The sequence below is a fragment of the Ornithodoros turicata genome, chromosome 1 (genome assembly GCF_037126465.1).
Source record: "Ornithodoros turicata isolate Travis chromosome 1, ASM3712646v1, whole genome shotgun sequence".
Taxonomy (NCBI): Eukaryota; Metazoa; Arthropoda; class Arachnida; order Ixodida; family Argasidae; genus Ornithodoros; species Ornithodoros turicata.
In genome coordinates this window covers 425,040-450,296 of record NC_088201.1, presented here as the reverse complement: position 1 = coordinate 450,296, position 25,257 = coordinate 425,040, and the positions used below count along the sequence as shown (strand labels likewise).

Here is a 25,257-nt window from a genome sequence, read left to right as displayed (position 1 = left end):
GCTGGTTTTGAACTGTCCAGTTGTAGCTAAGTACAGGATGAAGGTAACAGCAACAAGCACGTGAGAAACGTTCGTGTGCTGGCGTACGTGACGAAATCAGCCTAGATGATTTTCCTGACGGGGACCTCCTTGCACCACGCAGGTGGAGCCAGCGTCGTGTGCAAAATGTTGGGTAGTGAAGGGCCTCGCTTGCTTTGACTACACGATTTGACTGCGTTGTGGCTGTTCCTGTTCTACTTGACCTTAGAAATAGCTAAAGTTGCAGATTGGACGCGCTGTCAAAGGGTCAAGGACCTGTGAATGCACATCACTCGACTAGTGCATTGTCGCAACGGGCTTGGAACCATGCCAAAATCGGCGACTTTTGCAAAATTCTATTTCGGCACACATGTAATCTCAGTAGTTGTCGATTTGTTGAATTGTTATGTTACGGTTGAACGGTTACGGTACTGTTATGGTTACGGAGAGGGGATGAATATGTAAAGCTCAAACACGTAGAGAGGTAGGTTACAGCTACGTTGGTCACTGGGTTTGCATAAACTATTCACAAATGGTACAGGTGATAATAAATTTCGATTAAAATTGCCACGGATACTGAGCCGACGTTTCGTTGGCCTGGTGGCTGTCTGGCATCAACGAAATTACCCATGAGAGCTCGTTGCACAACTTTAATAGTAGTACACTCTGCCGAAAAGTAGCGAAAATGAAATTTCAAAAATGCAGAAATACGCAGCAATTTTTAAACCACCTTTCACTGAATGTAGCGCAGATGTAACGACACCTTTAGCTTAATATTATGTAAAGCATTTTTTGCACGTAATGAGAGGGGTGGATTTCAGCGTATTTTGCTGCACACTTAATAGTGAGTTTTAATATAACGTACGCCTTTGCGCACGTATGGGACAGCGTTGGTTGTTCTTCGCACGCGTGAGACATAAGCAGGGCTTTGCGCATTGCGCAGAACGCTATCCCTTACGTACGCTAAGAAGACAGCGTACGGTATGCTAAAACTCACTGATATCTATTACGGACCCTTCCTATAAGGATGATCATGTAGCAACGCAATTTCACCTCACCCTTGAATTCCACAAAGAATGTATCAAAAGAGAACACCAACCCATCCATCAGAAACCAGAAAAAATAAAGCCCAATGCAAAAAAAAAGGAAAGAAAATGGTAAAAATGTCAAACGCAGGGGAGAAATTGGGAGTGTTTGACTCGACCTTTATTTCGGAGAGATTTGCCTGGCTAGTGTCATGCCTGGCAAGCTTGTTGCGTCTCACGAACGCACAGTGTAACTTTGTCTATCCTAGAGCGCTGTACGTATAAAGGTGCGCTGTACTGAGCGATTATTATAAGCTTCGCTGTAGTGGATACCATTTAGCGAGACAAGTCTAACGGAAAAAAGTAGGAGAGCCACCCTGACGTTGCTGGACCAACTCCACTGCAAGGAGTGGACAGACGTACTTAGAAGGTTTGTAGGATTGTGGCATGATATGAAGAAAGGCTTTGGCAGCACACGAACAATGGCATGACATCGCGTCTTCTAGGCACAACGCAGGCGCGAATAACTACTATTTCACGCATGAATAAAATGCCGTAGGTGCTCTTTGGCGCTGTATTTGTAGTTGTTGTCATTTTTCACGAAAAGCTTTTCCACATCGTAGCACCCACCCTCCTGAAGGTCGTGATTCTCGACTTTCAATTCAATACAATGAAATGTTCGATACAACGAAAGAAATTGCAGTCCCCGTGAGTTTCGACTGTATTAGAACAACAAAAACTATCCTCAAGAAACTGTCGCTGAGAAACCAAGTGAATATGTTTTCCATTTAGGACCATGCTTCGATTTGAAGCCGATGCAACCGCTCGAGCCTCTTGAGAACAGTTTCGCCGTCTTCATCTGGCCCAGCCAAGTCCTGCAATATGGCTTTGAGTGTTAAACGAACGGCTGGGACCATGTCTTTGGCGTTTCCAGCGATGTACACTGTCCCTCCCTTTGCCACTGAGCTTAGGACTTTTTCCTTCTCCTGGGAAATCCTATGCTGTACGTATCTGAAAGAATTAAAACACAAACTGTTGTTGAGAGTACAATGATCGTGTCAGGCGCTGCATTTTTTTCGGGATTGGAGATTAAGCAGGAATGATCTTGCAAAATATTTCCCCCCAGTGGCGTTATTACTGCGGTCTACAAAAATTATCTCAAAAGCCAAACCATAATATATCTACCAGTCTATACCATAGATAAGTAGTCCATTAGTATACCATAGTCCAAACCACAATACAGGGTGTCTTTTTTTAGGCAATACAGATATTTTTCATAAAAAAAAACTATAAGGGCTATAGACATGCTGTTTTCACTTCTATCTGTTAATTTTCCATGGCGGGCAGGAGATTGCAATGCACAGCGACAGCTGTATATGCGGAGTTAAGCATTGGATAGCATGCACGCGCAGTGTGTCCCAGATATCATGGCACGGTACGTGTATTGCATTTTTGTTTCCATACTTAATTTTCCATGGCGGGCAGGAGATTACAATGCACAGCGACAGCTGTATATGCGGAGTTAAGCATTGGATAGCATGCACGCGCAGTGTGTCCCAGATATCACGGCACGGTACGTGTATTGCATTTTTGTTTCCATACTTAATTTTCCATGGCAGGCAGGAGATTGCAATGCACAGCGACAGCTGTATATGCGGAGTTAAGCATTGGATAGCGTGCACGCGCAGTGTGTCCCAGATATCACGGCACGGTACGTGTATTGCATTTTTGTTTCCATACTTAATTTTCCATGGCGGGCAGGAGATTGCAATGCACAGCGACAGCTGTATATGCGGAGTTAAGCATTGGATAGCATGCACGCGCAGTGTGTCCCAGATATCACGGCACGGTACGTGTATTGCATTTTTGTTTCCATACTTAATTTTCCATGGCGGACAGGAGATTGCAATGCACAGCGACAGCTGTATATGCGGAGTTAAGCATTGGATAGCATGCACGCGCAGTGTGTCCCAGATATCACGGCACGGTACGTGTATTGCATTTTTGTTTCCATACTTAATTTTCCATGGCGGGCAGGAGATTGCAATGCACAGCGACAGCTGTATATGCGGAGTTAAGCATTGGATAGCATGCACGCGCAGTGTGTCCCAGATATCACGGCACGGTACGTGTATTGCATTTTTGTTTCCATACTTAATTTTCCATGGCGGGCAGGAGATTGCAATGCACAGCGACAGCTGTATATGCGGAGTTAAGCATTGGATAGCATGCACGCGCAGTGTGTCCCAGATATCACGGCACGGTACGTGTATTGCATTTTTGTTTCCATACTTAATTTTCCATGGCGGGCAGGAGATTGCAATGCACAGCGACAGCTGTATATGCGGAGTTAAGCATTGGATAGCATGCACGCGCAGTGTGTCCCAGATATCACGGCACGGTACGTGTATTGCATTTTTGTTTCCATACTTAATTTTCCATGGCGGGCAGGAGATTGCAATGCACAGCGACAGCTGTATATGCGGAGTTAAGCATTGGATAGCATGCACGCGCAGTGTGTCCCAGATATCACGGCACGGTACGTGTATTGCATTTTTGTTTCCATACTTAATTTTCCATGGCGGGCAGGAGATTGCAATGCACAGCGACAGCTGTATATGCGGAGTTAAGCATTGGATAGCATGCACGCGCAGTGTGTCCCAGATATCACGGCACGGTACGTGTATTGCATTTTTGTTTCCATACTTAATTTTCCATGGCGGGCAGGAGATTGCAATGCACAGCGACAGCTGTATATGCGGAGTTAAGCATTGGATAGCATGCACGCGCAGTGTGTCCCAGATATCACGGCACGGTACGTGTATTGCATTTTTGTTTCCATACTTAATTTTCCATGGCGGGCAGGAGATTGCAATGCACAGCGACAGCTGTATATGCGGAGTTAAGCATTGGATAGCATGCACGCGCAGTGTGTCCCAGATATCACGGCACGGTACGTGTATTGCATTTTTGTTTCCATACTTAATTTTCCATGGCGGGCAGGAGATTGCAATGCACAGCGACAGCTGTATATGCGGAGTTAAGCATTGGATAGCATGCACGCGCAGTGTGTCCCAGATATCACGGCACGGTACGTGTATTGCATTTTTGTTTCCATACTTAATTTTCCATGGCGGGCAGGAGATTGCAATGCACAGCGACAGCTGTATATGCGGAGTTAAGCATTGGATAGCATGCACGCGCAGTGTGTCCCAGATATCACGGCACGGTACGTGTATTGCATTTTTGTTTCCATACTTAATTTTCCATGGCGGGCAGGAGATTGCAATGCACAGCGACAGCTGTATATGCGGAGTTAAGCATCGGATAGCATGCACGCGCAGTGTGTCCCAGATATCACGGCACGGTACGTGTATTGCATTTTTGTTTCCATACTTAATTTTCCATGGCGGGCAGGAGATTGCAATGCACAGCGACAGCTGTATATGCGGAGTTAAGCATCGGATAGCATGCACGCGCAGTGTGTCCCAGATATCACGGCACGGTACGTGTATTGTATTTTTGTTTCCATACTTAATTTTCCATGGCGGACAGGAGATTGCAATGCACAGCGACAGCTGTATATGCGGAGTTAAGCATTGGATAGCATGCACGCGCAGTGTGTCCCAGATATCACGGCACGGTACGTGTATTGCATTTTTGTTTCCATACTTAATTTTCCATGGCGGGCAGGAGATTGCAATGCACAGCGACAGCTGTATATGCGGAGTTAAGCATTGGATAGCATGCACGCGCAGTGTGTCCCAGATATCACGGCACGGTACGTGTATTGCATTTTTGTTTCCATACTTAATTTTCCATGGCGGGCAGGAGATTGCAATGCACAGCGACAGCTGTATATGCGGAGTTAAGCATTGGATAGCATGCACGCGCAGTGTGTCCCAGATATCACGGCACGGTACGTGTATTGCATTTTTGTTTCCATACTTAATTTTCCATGGCGGGCAGGAGATTGCAATGCACAGCGACAGCTGTATATGCGGAGTTAAGCATTGGATAGCATGCACGCGCAGTGTGTCCCAGATATCACGGCACGGTACGTGTATTGCATTTTTGTTTCCATACTTAATTTTCCATGGCGGACAGGAGATTGCAATGCACAGCGACAGCTGTATATGCGGAGTTAAGCATTGGATAGCATGCACGCGCAGTGTGTCCCAGATATCACGGCACGGTACGTGTATTGCATTTTTGTTTCCATACTTAATTTTCCATGGCGGGCAGGAGATTGCAATGCACAGCGACAGCTGTATATGCGGAGTTAAGCATTGGATAGCATGCACGCGCAGTGTGTCCCAGATATCACGGCACGGTACGTGTATTGCATTTTTGTTTCCATACTTAATTTTCCATGGCGGGCAGGAGATTGCAATGCACAGCGACAGCTGTATATGCATATGCAGAGTTAAGCATCGGACAGCATGCACGCGCAGTGTGTCCCAGATATCACGGCACGGTACGTGTATTGCATTTTTGTTTCCATACTTAATTTTCCATGGCGGGCAGGAGATTGCAATGCACAGCGACAGCTGTGTATGCGGAGTTAAGCATTGGATAGCATGCACGCGCAGTGTGTCCCAGATATCATGGCACGGTACGTGTATTGCATTTTTGTTTCCATACTTAATTTTCCATGGCGGGCAGGAGATTACAATGCACAGCGACAGCTGTATATGCGGAGTTAAGCATTGGATAGCATGCACGCGCAGTGTGTCCCAGATATCACGGCACGGTACGTGTATTGCATTTTTGTTTCCATACTTAATTTTCCATGGCAGGCAGGAGATTGCAATGCACAGCGACAGCTGTATATGCGGAGTTAAGCATTGGATAGCGTGCACGCGCAGTGTGTCCCAGATATCACGGCACGGTACGTGTATTGCATTTTTGTTTCCATACTTAATTTTCCATGGCGGGCAGGAGATTGCAATGCACAGCGACAGCTGTATATGCGGAGTTAAGCATTGGATAGCATGCACGCGCAGTGTGTCCCAGATATCACGGCACGGTACGTGTATTGCATTTTTGTTTCCATACTTAATTTTCCATGGCGGACAGGAGATTGCAATGCACAGCGACAGCTGTATATGCGGAGTTAAGCATTGGATAGCATGCACGCGCAGTGTGTCCCAGATATCACGGCACGGTACGTGTATTGCATTTTTGTTTCCATACTTAATTTTCCATGGCGGGCAGGAGATTGCAATGCACAGCGACAGCTGTATATGCGGAGTTAAGCATTGGATAGCATGCACGCGCAGTGTGTCCCAGATATCACGGCACGGTACGTGTATTGCATTTTTGTTTCCATACTTAATTTTCCATGGCGGGCAGGAGATTGCAATGCACAGCGACAGCTGTATATGCGGAGTTAAGCATTGGATAGCATGCACGCGCAGTGTGTCCCAGATATCACGGCACGGTACGTGTATTGCATTTTTGTTTCCATACTTAATTTTCCATGGCGGGCAGGAGATTGCAATGCACAGCGACAGCTGTATATGCGGAGTTAAGCATTGGATAGCATGCACGCGCAGTGTGTCCCAGATATCACGGCACGGTACGTGTATTGCATTTTTGTTTCCATACTTAATTTTCCATGGCGGGCAGGAGATTGCAATGCACAGCGACAGCTGTATATGCGGAGTTAAGCATTGGATAGCATGCACGCGCAGTGTGTCCCAGATATCACGGCACGGTACGTGTATTGCATTTTTGTTTCCATACTTAATTTTCCATGGCGGGCAGGAGATTGCAATGCACAGCGACAGCTGTATATGCGGAGTTAAGCATTGGATAGCATGCACGCGCAGTGTGTCCCAGATATCACGGCACGGTACGTGTATTGCATTTTTGTTTCCATACTTAATTTTCCATGGCGGGCAGGAGATTGCAATGCACAGCGACAGCTGTATATGCGGAGTTAAGCATTGGATAGCATGCACGCGCAGTGTGTCCCAGATATCACGGCACGGTACGTGTATTGCATTTTTGTTTCCATACTTAATTTTCCATGGCGGGCAGGAGATTGCAATGCACAGCGACAGCTGTATATGCGGAGTTAAGCATTGGATAGCATGCACGCGCAGTGTGTCCCAGATATCACGGCACGGTACGTGTATTGCATTTTTGTTTCCATACTTAATTTTCCATGGCGGGCAGGAGATTGCAATGCACAGCGACAGCTGTATATGCGGAGTTAAGCATTGGATAGCATGCACGCGCAGTGTGTCCCAGATATCACGGCACGGTACGTGTATTGCATTTTTGTTTCCATACTTAATTTTCCATGGCGGGCAGGAGATTGCAATGCACAGCGACAGCTGTATATGCGGAGTTAAGCATTGGATAGCATGCACGCGCAGTGTGTCCCAGATATCACGGCACGGTACGTGTATTGCATTTTTGTTTCCATACTTAATTTTCCATGGCGGGCAGGAGATTGCAATGCACAGCGACAGCTGTATATGCGGAGTTAAGCATCGGATAGCATGCACGCGCAGTGTGTCCCAGATATCACGGCACGGTACGTGTATTGCATTTTTGTTTCCATACTTAATTTTCCATGGCGGGCAGGAGATTGCAATGCACAGCGACAGCTGTATATGCGGAGTTAAGCATCGGATAGCATGCACGCGCAGTGTGTCCCAGATATCACGGCACGGTACGTGTATTGTATTTTTGTTTCCATACTTAATTTTCCATGGCGGACAGGAGATTGCAATGCACAGCGACAGCTGTATATGCGGAGTTAAGCATTGGATAGCATGCACGCGCAGTGTGTCCCAGATATCACGGCACGGTACGTGTATTGCATTTTTGTTTCCATACTTAATTTTCCATGGCGGGCAGGAGATTGCAATGCACAGCGACAGCTGTATATGCGGAGTTAAGCATTGGATAGCATGCACGCGCAGTGTGTCCCAGATATCACGGCACGGTACGTGTATTGCATTTTTGTTTCCATACTTAATTTTCCATGGCGGGCAGGAGATTGCAATGCACAGCGACAGCTGTATATGCGGAGTTAAGCATTGGATAGCATGCACGCGCAGTGTGTCCCAGATATCACGGCACGGTACGTGTATTGCATTTTTGTTTCCATACTTAATTTTCCATGGCGGGCAGGAGATTGCAATGCACAGCGACAGCTGTATATGCGGAGTTAAGCATTGGATAGCATGCACGCGCAGTGTGTCCCAGATATCACGGCACGGTACGTGTATTGCATTTTTGTTTCCATACTTAATTTTCCATGGCGGGCAGGAGATTGCAATGCACAGCGACAGCTGTATATGCGGAGTTAAGCATTGGATAGCATGCACGCGCAGTGTGTCCCAGATATCACGGCACGGTACGTGTATTGCATTTTTGTTTCCATACTTAATTTTCCATGGCGGACAGGAGATTGCAATGCACAGCGACAGCTGTATATGCGGAGTTAAGCATTGGATAGCATGCACACGCAGTGTGTCCCAGATATCACGGCACGGTACGTGTATTGCATTTTTGTTTCCATACTTAATTTTCCATGGCGGGCAGGAGATTGCAATGCACAGCGACAGCTGTATATGCGGAGTTAAGCATTGGATAGCATGCACGCGCAGTGTGTCCCAGATATCACGGCACGGTACGTGTATTGCATTTTTGTTTCCATACTTAATTTTCCATGGCGGGCAGGAGATTGCAATGCACAGCGACAGCTGTATATGCATATGCAGAGTTAAGCATCGGACAGCATGCACGCGCAGTGTGTCCCAGATATCACGGCACGGTACGTGTATTGCATTTTTGTTTCCATACTTAATTTTCCATGGCGGGCAGGAGATTGCAATGCACAGCGACAGCTGTGTATGCGGAGTTAAGCATTGGATAGCATGCACGCGCAGTGTGTCCCAGATATCACGGCACGGTACGTGTATTGCATTTTTGTTTCCATACTTAATTTTCCATGGCGGGCAGGAGATTGCAATGCACAGCGACAGCTGTATATGCATATGCAGAGTTAAGCATCGGACAGCATGCACGCGCAGTGTGTCCCAGATATCACGGCACGGTACGTGTATTGCATTTTTGTTTCCATACTTAATTTTCCATGGCGGGCAGGAGATTGCAATGCACAGCGACAGCTGTATATGCATATGCAGAGTTAAGCATCGGACAGCATGCACGCGCAGTGTGTCCCCGATATCACGGCACGGTACGTGTATTGCATTTTTATTTCCATACTTAATTTCCATGGCGGGCAGGAGATTGCAATGCACAGCGACAGCTGTGTATGCGGAGTTAAGCATCGGATAGCATGCACACGCAGTGTGTCCCAGATATCACGGCATGGTACGTGTATTGCATTTTTGTTTCCATACTTAATTTTCCATGGCAGGCAGGAGATTGCAATGCACAGCGACAGCTGTATATATGGAGTTAAGCATTGGATAGCGTGCACGCAGCAGTGTGTCCCAGATATCACGGCACGGTATGTGTATTGCATTTTTGTTTCCATACTTAAGTTTCCATGGCGGGCAGGAGATTGCAATGCACAGCGACAGCTGTATATGCGGAGTTAAGCATTGGATAGCATGCACGCGCAGTGTGTCCCAGATATCACGGCACGGTACGTGTATTGCATTTTTGTTTCCATACTTAATTTTCCATGGCGGGCAGGAGATTGCAATGCACAGCGACAGCTGTATATGCGGAGTTAAGCATTGGATAGCATGCACGCGCAGTGTGTCCCAGATATCACGGCACGGTACGTGTATTGCATTTTTGTTTCCATACTTAATTTTCCATGGCGGGCAGGAGATTGCAATGCACAGCGACAGCTGTATATGCGGAGTTAAGCATTGGATAGCATGCACGCGCAGTGTGTCCCAGATATCACGGCACGGTACGTGTATTGCATTTTTGTTTCCATACTTAATTTTCCATGGCGGGCAGGAGATTGCAATGCACAGCGACAGCTGTATATGCGGAGTTAAGCATTGGATAGCATGCACGCGCAGTGTGTCCCAGATATCACGGCACGGTACGTGTATTGCATTTTTGTTTCCATACTTAATTTTCCATGGCGGGCAGGAGATTGCAATGCACAGCGACAGCTGTATATGCGGAGTTAAGCATTGGATAGCATGCACGCGCAGTGTGTCCCAGATATCACGGCACGGTACGTGTATTGCATTTTTGTTTCCATACTTAATTTTCCATGGCGGGCAGGAGATTGCAATGCACAGCGACAGCTGTATATGCGGAGTTAAGCATTGGATAGCATGCACGCGCAGTGTGTCCCAGATATCACGGCACGGTACGTGTATTGCATTTTTGTTTCCATACTTAATTTTCCATGGCGGGCAGGAGATTGCAATGCACAGCGACAGCTGTATATGCGGAGTTAAGCATTGGATAGCATGCACGCGCAGTGTGTCCCAGATATCACGGCACGGTACGTGTATTGCATTTTTGTTTCCATACTTAATTTTCCATGGCGGGCAGGAGATTGCAATGCACAGCGACAGCTGTATATGCGGAGTTAAGCATTGGATAGCATGCACGCGCAGTGTGTCCCAGATATCACGGCACGGTACGTGTATTGCATTTTTGTTTCCATACTTAATTTTCCATGGCGGGCAGGAGATTGCAATGCACAGCGACAGCTGTATATGCGGAGTTAAGCATTGGATAGCATGCACGCGCAGTGTGTCCCAGATATCACGGCACGGTACGTGTATTGCATTTTTGTTTCCATACTTAATTTTCCATGGCGGGCAGGAGATTGCAATGCACAGCGACAGCTGTATATGCGGAGTTAAGCATCGGATAGCATGCACGCGCAGTGTGTCCCAGATATCACGGCACGGTACGTGTATTGCATTTTTGTTTCCATACTTAATTTTCCATGGCGGGCAGGAGATTGCAATGCACAGCGACAGCTGTATATGCGGAGTTAAGCATTGGATAGCATGCACGCGCAGTGTGTCCCAGATATCACGGCACGGTACGTGTATTGCATTTTTGTTTCCATACTTAATTTTCCATGGCGGGCAGGAGATTGCAATGCACAGCGACAGCTGTATATGCGGAGTTAAGCATTGGATAGCATGCACGCGCAGTGTGTCCCAGATATCACGGCACGGTACGTGTATTGCATTTTTGTTTCCATACTTAATTTTCCATGGCGGGCAGGAGATTGCAATGCACAGCGACAGCTGTATATGCGGAGTTAAGCATTGGATAGCATGCACGCGCAGTGTGTCCCAGATATCACGGCACGGTACGTGTATTGCATTTTTGTTTCCATACTTAATTTTCCATGGCGGGCAGGAGATTGCAATGCACAGCGACAGCTGTATATGCGGAGTTAAGCATTGGATAGCATGCACGCGCAGTGTGTCCCAGATATCACGGCACGGTACGTGTATTGCATTTTTGTTTCCATACTTAATTTTCCATGGCGGGCAGGAGATTGCAATGCACAGCGACAGCTGTATATGCGGAGTTAAGCATTGGATAGCATGCACGCGCAGTGTGTCCCAGATATCACGGCACGGTACGTGTATTGCATTTTTGTTTCCATACTTAATTTTCCATGGCGGGCAGGAGATTGCAATGCACAGCGACAGCTGTATATGCGGAGTTAAGCATTGGATAGCATGCACGCGCAGTGTGTCCCAGATATCACGGCACGGTACGTGTATTGCATTTTTGTTTCCATACTTAATTTTCCATGGCGGGCAGGAGATTGCAATGCACAGCGACAGCTGTATATGCGGAGTTAAGCATTGGATAGCATGCACGCGCAGTGTGTCCCAGATATCACGGCACGGTACGTGTATTGCATTTTTGTTTCCATACTTAATTTTCCATGGCGGGCAGGAGATTGCAATGCACAGCGACAGCTGTATATGCGGAGTTAAGCATTGGATAGCATGCACGCGCAGTGTGTCCCAGATATCACGGCACGGTACGTGTATTGCATTTTTGTTTCCATACTTAATTTTCCATGGCGGGCAGGAGATTGCAATGCACAGCGACAGCTGTATATGCGGAGTTAAGCATTGGATAGCATGCACGCGCAGTGTGTCCCAGATATCACGGCACGGTACGTGTATTGCATTTTTGTTTCCATACTTAATTTTCCATGGCGGGCAGGAGATTGCAATGCACAGCGACAGCTGTATATGCGGAGTTAAGCATTGGATAGCATGCACGCGCAGTGTGTCCCAGATATCACGGCACGGTACGTGTATTGCATTTTTGTTTCCATACTTAATTTTCCATGGCGGGCAGGAGATTGCAATGCACAGCGACAGCTGTATATGCGGAGTTAAGCATTGGATAGCATGCACGCGCAGTGTGTCCCAGATATCACGGCACGGTACGTGTATTGCATTTTTGTTTCCATACTTAATTTTCCATGGCGGGCAGGAGATTGCAATGCACAGCGACAGCTGTATATGCGGAGTTAAGCATTGGATAGCATGCACGCGCAGTGTGTCCCAGATATCACGGCACGGTACGTGTATTGCATTTTTGTTTCCATACTTAATTTTCCATGGCGGGCAGGAGATTGCAATGCACAGCGACAGCTGTATATGCGGAGTTAAGCATTGGATAGCATGCACGCGCAGTGTGTCCCAGATATCACGGCACGGTACGTGTATTGCATTTTTGTTTCCATACTTAATTTTCCATGGCGGGCAGGAGATTGCAATGCACAGCGACAGCTGTATATGCGGAGTTAAGCATTGGATAGCATGCACGCGCAGTGTGTCCCAGATATCACGGCACGGTACGTGTATTGCATTTTTGTTTCCATACTTAATTTTCCATGGCGGGCAGGAGATTGCAATGCACAGCGACAGCTGTATATGCGGAGTTAAGCATTGGATAGCATGCACGCGCAGTGTGTCCCAGATATCACGGCACGGTACGTGTATTGCATTTTTGTTTCCATACTTAATTTTCCATGGCGGGCAGGAGATTGCAATGCACAGCGACAGCTGTATATGCGGAGTTAAGCATTGGATAGCATGCACGCGCAGTGTGTCCCAGATATCACGGCACGGTACGTGTATTGCATTTTTGTTTCCATACTTAATTTTCCATGGCGGGCAGGAGATTGCAATGCACAGCGACAGCTGTATATGCGGAGTTAAGCATTGGATAGCATGCACGCGCAGTGTGTCCCAGATATCACGGCACGGTACGTGTATTGCATTTTTGTTTCCATACTTAATTTTCCATGGCGGGCAGGAGATTGCAATGCACAGCGACAGCTGTATATGCGGAGTTAAGCATTGGATAGCATGCACGCGCAGTGTGTCCCAGATATCACGGCACGGTACGTGTATTGCATTTTTGTTTCCATACTTAATTTTCCATGGCGGGCAGGAGATTGCAATGCACAGCGACAGCTGTATATGCGGAGTTAAGCATTGGATAGCATGCACGCGCAGTGTGTCCCAGATATCACGGCACGGTACGTGTATTGCATTTTTGTTTCCATACTTAATTTTCCATGGCGGGCAGGAGATTGCAATGCACAGCGACAGCTGTATATGCGGAGTTAAGCATTGGATAGCATGCACGCGCAGTGTGTCCCAGATATCACGGCACGGTACGTGTATTGCATTTTTGTTTCCATACTTAATTTTCCATGGCGGGCAGGAGATTGCAATGCACAGCGACAGCTGTATATGCGGAGTTAAGCATTGGATAGCATGCACGCGCAGTGTGTCCCAGATATCACGGCACGGTACGTGTATTGCATTTTTGTTTCCATACTTAATTTTCCATGGCGGGCAGGAGATTGCAATGCACAGCGACAGCTGTATATGCGGAGTTAAGCATTGGATAGCATGCACGCGCAGTGTGTCCCAGATATCACGGCACGGTACGTGTATTGCATTTTTGTTTCCATACTTAATTTTCCATGGCGGGCAGGAGATTGCAATGCACAGCGACAGCTGTATATGCGGAGTTAAGCATTGGATAGCATGCACGCGCAGTGTGTCCCAGATATCACGGCACGGTACGTGTATTGCATTTTTGTTTCCATACTTAATTTTCCATGGCGGGCAGGAGATTGCAATGCACAGCGACAGCTGTATATGCGGAGTTAAGCATTGGATAGCATGCACGCGCAGTGTGTCCCAGATATCACGGCACGGTACGTGTATTGCATTTTTGTTTCCATACTTAATTTTCCATGGCGGGCAGGAGATTGCAATGCACAGCGACAGCTGTATATGCGGAGTTAAGCATTGGATAGCATGCACGCGCAGTGTGTCCCAGATATCACGGCACGGTACGTGTATTGCATTTTTGTTTCCATACTTAATTTTCCATGGCGGCAGGAGATTGCAATGCACAGCGACAGCTGTATATGCGGAGTTAAGCATTGGATAGCATGCACGCGCAGTGTGTCCCAGATATCACGGCACGGTACGTGTATTGCATTTTTGTTTCCATACTTAATTTTCCATGGCGGGCAGGAGATTGCAATGCACAGCGACAGCTGTATATGCGGAGTTAAGCATTGGATAGCATGCACGCGCAGTGTGTCCCAGATATCACGGCACGGTACGTGTATTGCATTTTTGTTTCCATACTTAATTTTCCATGGCGGGCAGGAGATTGCAATGCACAGCGACAGCTGTATATGCGGAGTTAAGCATTGGATAGCATGCACGCGCAGTGTGTCCCAGATATCACGGCACGGTACGTGTATTGCATTTTTGTTTCCATACTTAATTTTCCATGGCGGGCAGGAGATTGCAATGCACAGCGACAGCTGTATATGCGGAGTTAAGCATTGGATAGCATGCACGCGCAGTGTGTCCCAGATATCACGGCACGGTACGTGTATTGCATTTTTGTTTCCATACTTAATTTTCCATGGCGGGCAGGAGATTGCAATGCACAGCGACAGCTGTATATGCGGAGTTAAGCATTGGATAGCATGCACGCGCAGTGTGTCCCAGATATCACGGCACGGTACGTGTATTGCATTTTTGTTTCCATACTTAATTTTCCATGGCGGACAGGAGATTGCAATGCACAGCGACAGCTGTATATGCGGAGTTAAGCATTGGATAGCATGCACACGCAGTGTGTCCAGATATCACGGCACGGTACGTGTATTGCATTTTTGTTTCCATACTTAATTTTCCATGGCGGGCAGGAGATTGCAATGCACAGCGACAGCTGTATATGCGGAGTTAAGCATTGGATAGCATGCACGCGCAGTGTGTCCCAGATATCACGGCACGGTACGTGTATTGCATTTTTGTTTCCATACTTAATTTTCCATGGCGGGCAGGAGATTGCAATGCACAGCGACAGCTGTATATGCATATGCAGAGTTAAGCATCGGACAGCATGCACGCGCAGTGTGTCCCAGATATCACGGCACGGTACGTGTATTGCATTTTTGTTTCCATACTTAATTTTCCATGGCGGGCAGGAGATTGCAATGCACAGCGACAGCTGTGTATGCGGAGTTAAGCATTGGATAGCATGCACGCGCAGTGTGTCCCAGATATCACGGCACGGTACGTGTATTGCATTTTTGTTTCCATACTTAATTTTCCATGGCGGGCAGGAGATTGCAATGCACAGCGACAGCTGTATATGCATATGCAGAGTTAAGCATCGGACAGCATGCACGCGCAGTGTGTCCCAGATATCACGGCACGGTACGTGTATTGCATTTTTGTTTCCATACTTAATTTTCCATGGCGGGCAGGAGATTGCAATGCACAGCGACAGCTGTATATGCATATGCAGAGTTAAGCATCGGACAGCATGCACGCGCAGTGTGTCCCCGATATCACGGCACGGTACGTGTATTGCATTTTTATTTCCATACTTAATTTCCATGGCGGGCAGGAGATTGCAATGCACAGCGACAGCTGTGTATGCGGAGTTAAGCATCGGATAGCATGCACACGCAGTGTGTCCCAGATATCACGGCATGGTACGTGTATTGCATTTTTGTTGCCATACTTAATTTTCCATGGCAGGCAGGAGATTGCAATGCACAGCGACAGCTGTATATATGGAGTTAAGCATCGGATAGCGTGCACGCACAGTGTGTCCCAGATATCACGGCACGGTATGTGTATTGCATTTTTGTTGTCATACTTAAGTTTCCATGGTGGGCAGGAGATTGCAAGGCATAACGACAGCTGTACATGCGGAGTTAAGCATCGGATAGCGTGCACGCGCAGTGTGTCCCAGATATAACGGCACGGTGAGTCACAGAAGAAGCACACTGCCAAAGAATGTTGGGTATGATGTGAGGTGTGGTGATGCAGGTCGCGGGAGTGGAAAGCACAAGACGCCAGGCCTTTCGCCAGGATAGTTGTTAGTTAAAGTTCTTGTCTTGTGTACTTGCAATACCAACTCGTTCAGATACGATTGTAAAGATTCGTCAACAACTGAACAGGGTTCAAGTTGCAGTGCATTTTTAAGAGGTAATTTAAAAAGATATTACCATGGTATATGTTAACAACTCTCAAACACACAGAAAGAATCGTGTTAAAGTCTGCCCACAATGCGCTGTATTTGAGCTGCAAGCACCAAAGGCTGCACAGCTACTCTGAATTTTTTGTGACACGGAGGATGAGGAACGTTCCCAATTAAATCAGATGGTCTCCTCCTACCACGATCAGGCTTAACTGCCAATTAGAATTTCATCTGAGAAGTTGAGGACGTGGACCGTACCATAGTTTCACACATACATTTTACAGCACACACAGTAGTTGCTGTAACTGTAAGTGAAAAGTGTATGCCCCGCTTTCGTAGCAAATCGCAGACATAACTTTGACCCCTTCAATTTGCACCTGTAATGTGTAACTTTCACCTATGTAATGATTGGTCCTGAGAATACTAAACTGTGATGCTCTGCTTATGTACCAACCAATGGCCTACCAGCATCACCTGTGAGACTAAGTAAGAGAGTAAACTGTAGTTCTCTCATTACTCCCCGTTTTAGTCCCCAGGACATCAAATAGAACTTTGCAAATGGTCCTCTCAATTGGAAAATCTACGTAAATATGGAAACAAGCTATATAATTGTGCAATTTTTTGCCCCTAGAGTAAGAAATAGTGGCAAACTGTGGCATGTCATGGTCCCATGGCCTGTGAACCCGCCATGTGTGTGCTGTTGCCTCATTCATTTGAACCCTCGTATGGAAGTGCTTTTGTGCATTTCCTGTTGTGCCCAACCCATTAGTTTTCTCTGTCATGTGTGTTTTCTTGTTGTTTGGATCATTGCTTCAAACAGCCCAACAACAAACAAGCACAGCCTACAGCATGCAAGTCTAGTTTTTTGTATATTAAATAGATGCTCCTCTCAACTGTCTCGTTTTTTATTTTGAATCGCTTTTGTCAACAACTTGACACTGCTCTTGGGTATGTTTTGCAAAGTTCATGCTCACAGATTATGTAGATAAGAAAAGCGTGCCAAGACGTGACATTTATGCATTTACGGTTGTGGTAATTAATTTATTCCCCAAAAGGACTCCCACAGAGTAAATTTAGTCATCATCTTTTGCGACGCTCCTTTGACACCTTTTTTTTCTTAAAATGCCATACATTAGTCACACTTTTATGCCTTATATGCCTTTTACGTAGCATAATTTAAATTTCTCCCACAGTCAGTAATTCTGATAGGTGTCAACCATTATTTGAACTGGGTACCAACATTTCTTCCAGTTGAGTGAAAAATACCGGTTTTCGGTTCGGGTTCAGTTCAGCTCTCTGGTCATAATTACTCTCCATCAAAAATTTGTCTGTCTCATTTTTCTTGCATAGATACGCACAATAGTTGCTGTACATTCTGCGTTATTCTTAGACATATTGGTCTTCCCATGAAATGCTTTCATACACTGTCAAGACCTCCATGGACACAGCAGTCATCTTTTCTTAAAGGGGGCACAAAACGGGTAAATGAACATTTTCTCATTATTATTCTCCAATGAAAGAACATAGCTCACGATATCCATATACGAAATTGTTTTGCTTCTAGCGAGTGTCTTTAACACGAAACAATGCCATTCAAAGAGCATAATCCACGCGAGTCTCTCCTAATCCTTGGAACCGGATCACGTCACCATGTTCCAACGCTGGAGGTGGGGGAGATTTCGCTCTCGTAGCCAATGACGGACCCCACTGAGACAAGCTTCAGCTCGGGAGGGAACCGGTTGCAGGAACATGGCGGAGTCCTTGCAGAGCAATACGGCACGTGAAATAGAATATTGAGGGTATGGTTTGAACTGGCTGTCTTGGATTGGACAAGTGGGAATATGTTTAGAATTGACCTCACTTCTCGATATTACGACAGCAATAATGTATAAGCAATCCCGCATTCTAAATGGCTGATGATGCGCAACGTCAAAATGACGCGTCGCTATTGTCGCCAGGACATCGCAGGGCTGGGCATGAGGGTGAAAGAGTGCAGCGAATATTCAGTCGGTTCGGAGCCATCATTTACCTTTTGGCGACAACATATCAGAATGCATTAAAAAAGTGTCTATTGCCCCTTTAATGTGACAGAGACACGAGATTTTACTAGCCACATGCTCTCACCCGATCATCAGAGTCAGAAAACAGATTTATCAATTTGTTGTAGAGTAAACTTGAGTGACGGAAACACATGACTTACATTTTGTGATCCTGATCTCTAGAGAAAGCAGTGACCAGGTCAAGCTGACCTCTCTCAACCAATTTGTTCCACTCTTCTTGAAAGAAGAAATCCCCAGCCTTGTTGCGAGAACCATAAAACAAGATGTTCTCTGGAATGTTCCTGATGCATCGATCTTGTATGATTCCTCGAAATGGTGCACATCCTGTTCCTGGTCCCACCATGAGCACTGGTGCATTATCGGGTGCCAATCTAAGTGATCCCCTCCTCACCCATAGTGGCACTTGAGTGTTTTCCTGGAGGCGTGCCAGAAAGGTTGAACACAGGCCACGACGAGGTTTCAAAAGTTTGGTTTCAAACTCTACAATGGCAACTAAGATGTGAATCTCATCCGGATGGGATCGAAGCGAGTTTGCAATAGAAAAAGGACGTGGACGAATTGGTGGAATCAAGTCGAAAAGATAGTTCCAAGGCACTCTTGACGTTGTGTGCGGGAAGTCAGCAAACACCTCTAGTACAGTCCGACGTGGACGAATCACATAATCAACAAGATCTTCCTGGCCTGCAGCCGTGCTCAACTCACGCAGTTTCTCCCGTTCTAGATCATCATCTGCAAAGTGCCAAAAGACTTGGAAGAAAGATCTGCAATAGAAAATGCCAAACTTAATTCCAGCGCGACCAACCAGTGCTTATCTATTTGAAGGGAATACAAAGTCACACATCAAGTAGCACTTGTGTTGTTTTATACTTTCTCCATTTTCACACTATTACAATACAGTAATGTCTCGATTATCCGGACACCCCGGGATATCAGATTTCTGGATAACCGAACCAAGCAAACTTGCTGAGAAATTTGGGAGACCTCTTTAAAGCTCCAGAAAATGCTCCAGATGGTTACTCAAAAAATTTGTGCCAAGTGAGCTGCTTGAAATTATTGAGCACGCAAAGAAGGGTAATGTCTGAGAAAGTTGATCCTGCACTCATGTTTTTGACATAGACAGCCTGTATCCCCACACACAGCAAAAGGGAGTGAGCTCTGAAGAAAGAGGAGTCATATAGTATGAATGCCAGGGACCTAGTCTGACCTGGAAGGTTGGTCCCTGTACTTACTGTTCAGATTCAAATTTCAATCCAGAATATAATCATTCGCTTCAGTATTAAAAAATCTTAATATACCCCTTCAAAATAGTGCAACATAGGAAACTAAAATAGTAAATGTTAAGGACAGACAGCAAAGAGTTGATACAATTAAAAATAATCCTTTATTGGAAATTTAAACATTCATCCGTAGTTGAATAAATATAGTTCTATGTGTTCCTTTTAAAAGCGACGTCGCCAGTTTTTCTTAGTAAAATGCAAGTTACAGACCATGGGTGTCAGCAGGAGAGGGCAAAAGAGGCGCTTCTTTTGCAGCACGTCACATGTAGATTTCATTTTGGCCCTACATTTGCCCTACATTTGGCCCTACATTGCCCCCAAAGCTGTGCTTTCACTTCCTGTTCCACACACTCAATTCGGTCAATGAAGGACCATAAAACATCTGTGCTGCCTTTGGGACTCTCACAATAGGAAAACAAATTAGACCAGAGGGAGAAAACAGGAATGATGCCAGTGAGGTCAGGTCCACACCAACTCCTATCTTTGGTAGTACATTTGGGAGGAGAAAATCATGTTACTCACAGTCGAAAAATAAGAGGGCAGCTTAGGTTAGAGCAAAATAAACAATAAAAATGCCTCAAGCCCTTGAACCACCAAAAATAACATGTCTTTGTCCAATGGGCGAAATTATCGAGGAGACATTGGGAAAAGCAGTTATCCTCATTTGTCATTGGTAATTGTCATTCAATTGGTGTCATACTGTCACCTGTACCATGTCAGAGTCTCAGAAAAGAATAAGCAGTTTTTTTGTTCCGGTGTCCAAGCGTGTGTGTCCGTGACCTGCCATTGTTGAAGGTAAATATTGCTGTATTACTTTCTATCTCTCGTCATAGTGTATCACATTCTGTTTGCATGCAAAATTTCTCCCAGGGATATTACAAGGATTTTCATCTCAAACTTCCTATAGGGGAGGGTGACACCCATATTTGCAGCTTTTCTGGCTTTTTTGGCCTTCCTGGCAGGCGGGGGGAAAATCCCTGATTTCTCCCACCACTGTCTTCAGTCCACGTCATTGTCTTTGATAATCGAGACACCTCTAGAAAATGTTCAGAAGGCCACGATGCTCAGTCATTTTTCTAAACCATGACCTGGCATAGATCACACCCAGTCACTGTGGACATAATTCAATTTGTTGACTTTTAATAGCGCTATCGGCAATTCCGCAGGGTTCTCTTCTTGCATGTTCGATGCAGGCACCTCGCTGAATGCTATTTCCATTATCTGATCAACAGTAAGCATTAAAGTCCATGCAGTGCTAATGCAAAACCATAGTTGCCTGCGCAGCATGTGGTGGTTGAACGTTTCAGACTACCAATGCAAAGACGGAGGTCCGTAAAATTCTGCAGGGTTCTCTTCTTGCATGCTCGATGCAGGCACCTCGCTGAATGCTATTTCCATCATCTGATCAACAGTAAGCATTTAGAACATGTACATTAACTGCAATCATTCATTTGTTGGCTGTCCTGGTTTTCTCCCTCCTCACTCCCCCAAAGACAAAATCCTGCCGATACCCATGCTGCAGTCAACTACCAATTGTATCATGCTACTTGTGCAATTATGGGTGTAAAATGTGTGATGGTTTTCTGGACTTGAAAACACGAGACGAGGTAGGGACGATAACAGATAACAATAACACCAGCTCGCTTGCTACCTAACTTTCCAAGACAGAATGACAGAAAAAGACCACTTTGAAGTGTACGTGATGTAATAGCAGGTCTTTCACTCGTTAAATGGTTAACTGTGGGAAGTAACTGAGATACCTCTTTGGAATGTAGCTGAGGTGAAAATACTTCTCTGCACATGTCTGCACTGTGATTGGCTCAGACAGCAAAGGGGGTAACAGTACGGATGACGACTTTAATCTCCACACAACGTTCGGATCCAAGTGGAAGAGATGAAGGAATTGAGACACATCCTCCTGCATATTATCTGGTTGGACCATAACAACATCTCCGGGCTCAAAGTGGATACAAGACCCTAGAGAAGAGACTTTGTTTCAAAACTTGGTATACCTAAATATTTCAAATAAAAATTTGTCATGATCAATGCATTTACACATAACTCAGAATGGCTCTAAGTGCTACCAAACCTTTTGAAAGTAATCACTGCAATAATTGTCTTTTATGAAACATTTCCTTAAGCTGGTTTGTGAGTTTGCCATCCACGTTCTCCTAAAACTCAAGCTTGCTTTCTACTGCTTTCATGTTAGAAACAGTGAACAAGATAACTATGAAATTCTTGCTCATTGGATGTTTGTAGCCTGCCTCGCTAATAGACGATTTCAGAAATTGCATGGATGGCCCACCAGAGAGCGCCGTGTTGCGAAAGCCCCGCTGCACCTTGGGATTTAGTTTTCATGAGTCAGATAGAAGAAGAGCGCAAACGGTTTCAGTTTTCTCTCTCCTTCACCTCCCGCACCTTCGAGCAACAGGCAGATGAGCACGAATGTAAACTATTTCCCACGACGCATTGCGCGACGGAGGGCCCCCGTGTCTGAAATCGCCTATTCTCGTTGTTTACATTTGTTGAACTGGACAGTACGTATTGAGGGCATAATACACTTTTTTCTGTCTTTTAGTCGTCGCTTTGTCAGGGCAGACTAATTAGCGTGCTCTCAAAAATTAATTGTGCCATCCTAATGGCTCACAAGTCATGAAATGTTGCTGTACCACTTGATTACAGGTTATCTCTAGGAAGAAGGATGTCTTCTAGACAAATTTGTAAACAATACTGTGCCAAAATTGGTGAAAAATAGGTCTGCAAAGGAATGTGATGGACAGAGATGGTCCTTTGAGGGATTAGCTCCAAAGTGCGCAGCACACACTAACAAGAAAAGCCATATATATGAGGATCAAAACAAAAGATATTATAACCTGATGCCTCCTCTACATGAAGCTACTGCTCAACATAGTCACTGTTACTTCCAATGCATCTACACCATTGTCGAACCAAAGTGTCAAATCCAGCTTAGAAAAAATCTGGAGGTTACTTCCTAACCCAAGACTTTACGGCAGATTTAATTTGATCCAAATCTTGAAACAGCGGACCGTCCAAGTCTCAGGGTGACCCCATTTTGACAATCACCTCTGGGTCGTGAATAGTGAAGTGTGTGTTGAATCTGTATTGAATGGATGTTTTTCTGTTGTCTCTTCTGCCTCTTTCAGCTTCTTGAGTATGCTGACGTAGGTTTCACTATTGATTGTGTATCTAAGGTGCATTGAGAAAACCAACAAGAATAACGCTCAGTGTGTCCTGGTTGTCATCTGTGACTCATCCACAAATTGGATTTCTCCTAGTTGAAATCTCTTGACACTATGGTGTCTCCGTTTCCCACTAGAGCACTGCACAGGCCGACCCAAAAGCCGTCCAACAGGTGCTATCTACACTATATGCAGCAAAGCATGCATATTTGGAATGTAGTTTGTGCTCGTAACAACACGTGGGCGTCGAATCTATGCTCAACATGGGAAAGTTTTGGCAGAAAGACCAATTTTGATGATTAAATCCATGGTTGCAATTATGCAATTTCAGTGATGGAACTGCCTCAGAGCCCACGGGCGCTGGCGCTGGCGCACAAAAAAGCTGCATTTGGCGCAGAATTTCACAGAATGGCGCACCACCGCCGTATGTATCCCACTGCGTCCCACCGCAATACGTCGTGTTTGCAATGCATACTCTCCACTTTATGGCGAGTATCGGGGTTCAGGACATCTGGGAACAATTATCGGCACGTACGGTTTAAGTCCTGAAAGCTCAATTTCTCGCGCTCTCCTTACGCGCCTACACTCTGCGAGCACGCGCGATGTTACGTAGTAGCGGAAAGCGTGGAGCGATCCATAGTACAGGCGCTGGCAACTCCGGAATCAGCGTCGTCAGTTATTCCCATCCACAATTAGTTAAAACGCGGTTGTTTAAAAACAACTCCCATGCAAACGAGCCAATATTCCATCGCAGGCACGTGGCGTGCCCACATGTTCGGTAAATTTGTACAGCCACCTTTCGTCCAGGACGCAAGCACTTGATGCACTAACAGTGCGTTTTATTGTTCACAACTTCTCTTTGAAGTACAACAACGTAATATTCGGTTCAGCAGTGACATCCCGGCAGTTTAAGAATCTTCGTCGACTTGGCGGGCTCGGCCGAAACGACACGGCTTGACTCGGCTTTGCTGTCCAGAGGCATCACGAGAATAGACAGGGCGCGGGATCATGGCTCGCTGTTTTTGTTTCGTTTTCATGCGTCCGAACCGGGGCATCTTTGTTCGGCGCAGCTGTGGCGCAGAATTAGGGAAAATTGCTTTTTCGGCGCAGGGTGGCGCAGGCAATCCCAAATGGCGCACTTTGGCGCAAATGGCGCAGCAGTTCCATCACTGCAATTTGAGTTGTAGGGTCTCTATAATACTGTACCAGACGTTTGTTGCAGTACATGGGAGGCATTACTTTTTGGCTGACGAAAAAGAGCTCATTTACCTTTCGTACTAAATCTCAGCAATCGCACATCTTGAAAGTGAGTTACACTAGTCATACGGCGGTTCTCAAGCACTGGACTCAAAAAGGCACGATGATTCACAATGCACGTAGAGGATGCAGTCTGCTGCTGCTCCAGTTGGTACATGGACGCTTCCAAGATGTCATCACTCAATGTAGTCTGTCCTACAGGAAGAGGATACTTGGATTCCAATATGTTCCAGAAATTTTCCAACCATGGGTCAATCATGCCGTCCGGACCCAGCTCGTGCTGGTCGTCTGCGTACACCGGTTCCGCGAGAGCTTTCGCCCCCAGCTGGGTGAGACGCCGGTGCAGTCGCTTGGCTGTGAAGTTGAATTTCAGGTACGACGAGTCACCCAATCCAATAACACCGTACAGCATAGATGCGAGGGAATTACTGGGTAAGGTCCTTCGCAGCAGAAACGTCCAGAACGACTTCATGTTGTCCGGTTCTTCGCCTTGCCCGGTAGTTGCACAAACAAATAAGACCAGCTCTTCGGTAATGAGTTCGCTCACGGGATAATCGTCCATGCTCAATAGGGTAACATGAAACATGCGTCTTTTCCCGCATCGTGAAATTCTGCTAGCAACGTCTTCTGCCGTGCCGGTTTGACTGCCGTACAATATTAATAACCGCGTAGCTCTCATCTCTCTTTTGGCACAAATTGGATTTGCAACGATGATACACGACAGTGAAAAAGTATTGAGCGGCGATTAGTGGCAATAATGAGTTTACAAAACTTGCATCATGAGGTATTTGGTTTGCATGGTTTCGCATTGAGGTGCTGCATGGGCGCCGCCATCAATGACAATCAGTGATGATGAATGTTTACAATTATTTACAACACGCAACGCACATGAACAACACACAAAAAACATTTAGAATGAAAAATAATTAAC

At 45.9% G+C, this 25,257-nt stretch overlaps 1 protein-coding gene across 1 annotated transcript; it reads right to left on the bottom strand.

The window, feature by feature from the left end:
- Nucleotides 1–1,736: 1,736 nt before the first annotated feature.
- LOC135377210 (NADPH-dependent diflavin oxidoreductase 1-like) lies at nucleotides 1,737–25,150 on the bottom strand. The gene is made up of 4 exons (XM_064609504.1): nucleotides 24,339–25,150; nucleotides 21,630–21,846; nucleotides 18,733–19,353; nucleotides 1,737–2,054 (listed from the first exon to the last, which is right to left on the bottom strand). Exons 1-4 carry the CDS (start codon nucleotides 25,003–25,005, stop codon nucleotides 1,832–1,834), a joined length of 1,728 nt encoding a protein of 575 aa, XP_064465574.1. The 5' UTR covers nucleotides 25,006–25,150; the 3' UTR covers nucleotides 1,737–1,831.
- Between the last annotated feature and the right edge of the window lie 107 nt (nucleotides 25,151–25,257).

Coding starts and splice junctions, on each gene's coding strand:
- LOC135377210 (XM_064609504.1), bottom strand. CDS start 25,005: ATGAGAGCTACGCGGTTATTAATATTGTACGGCAGTCAAACCGGCACG. Junction 19,354..21,629: donor CTCAGCTACATTCCAAAGAG/GTATCTCAGTTA, acceptor TTTCTATTGCAG/ATCTTTCTTCCAAGTCTTTT. Junction 2,055..18,732: donor AGAGATCAGGATCACAAAAT/GTAAGTCATGTG, acceptor TAATTCTTTCAG/ATACGTACAGCATAGGATTT.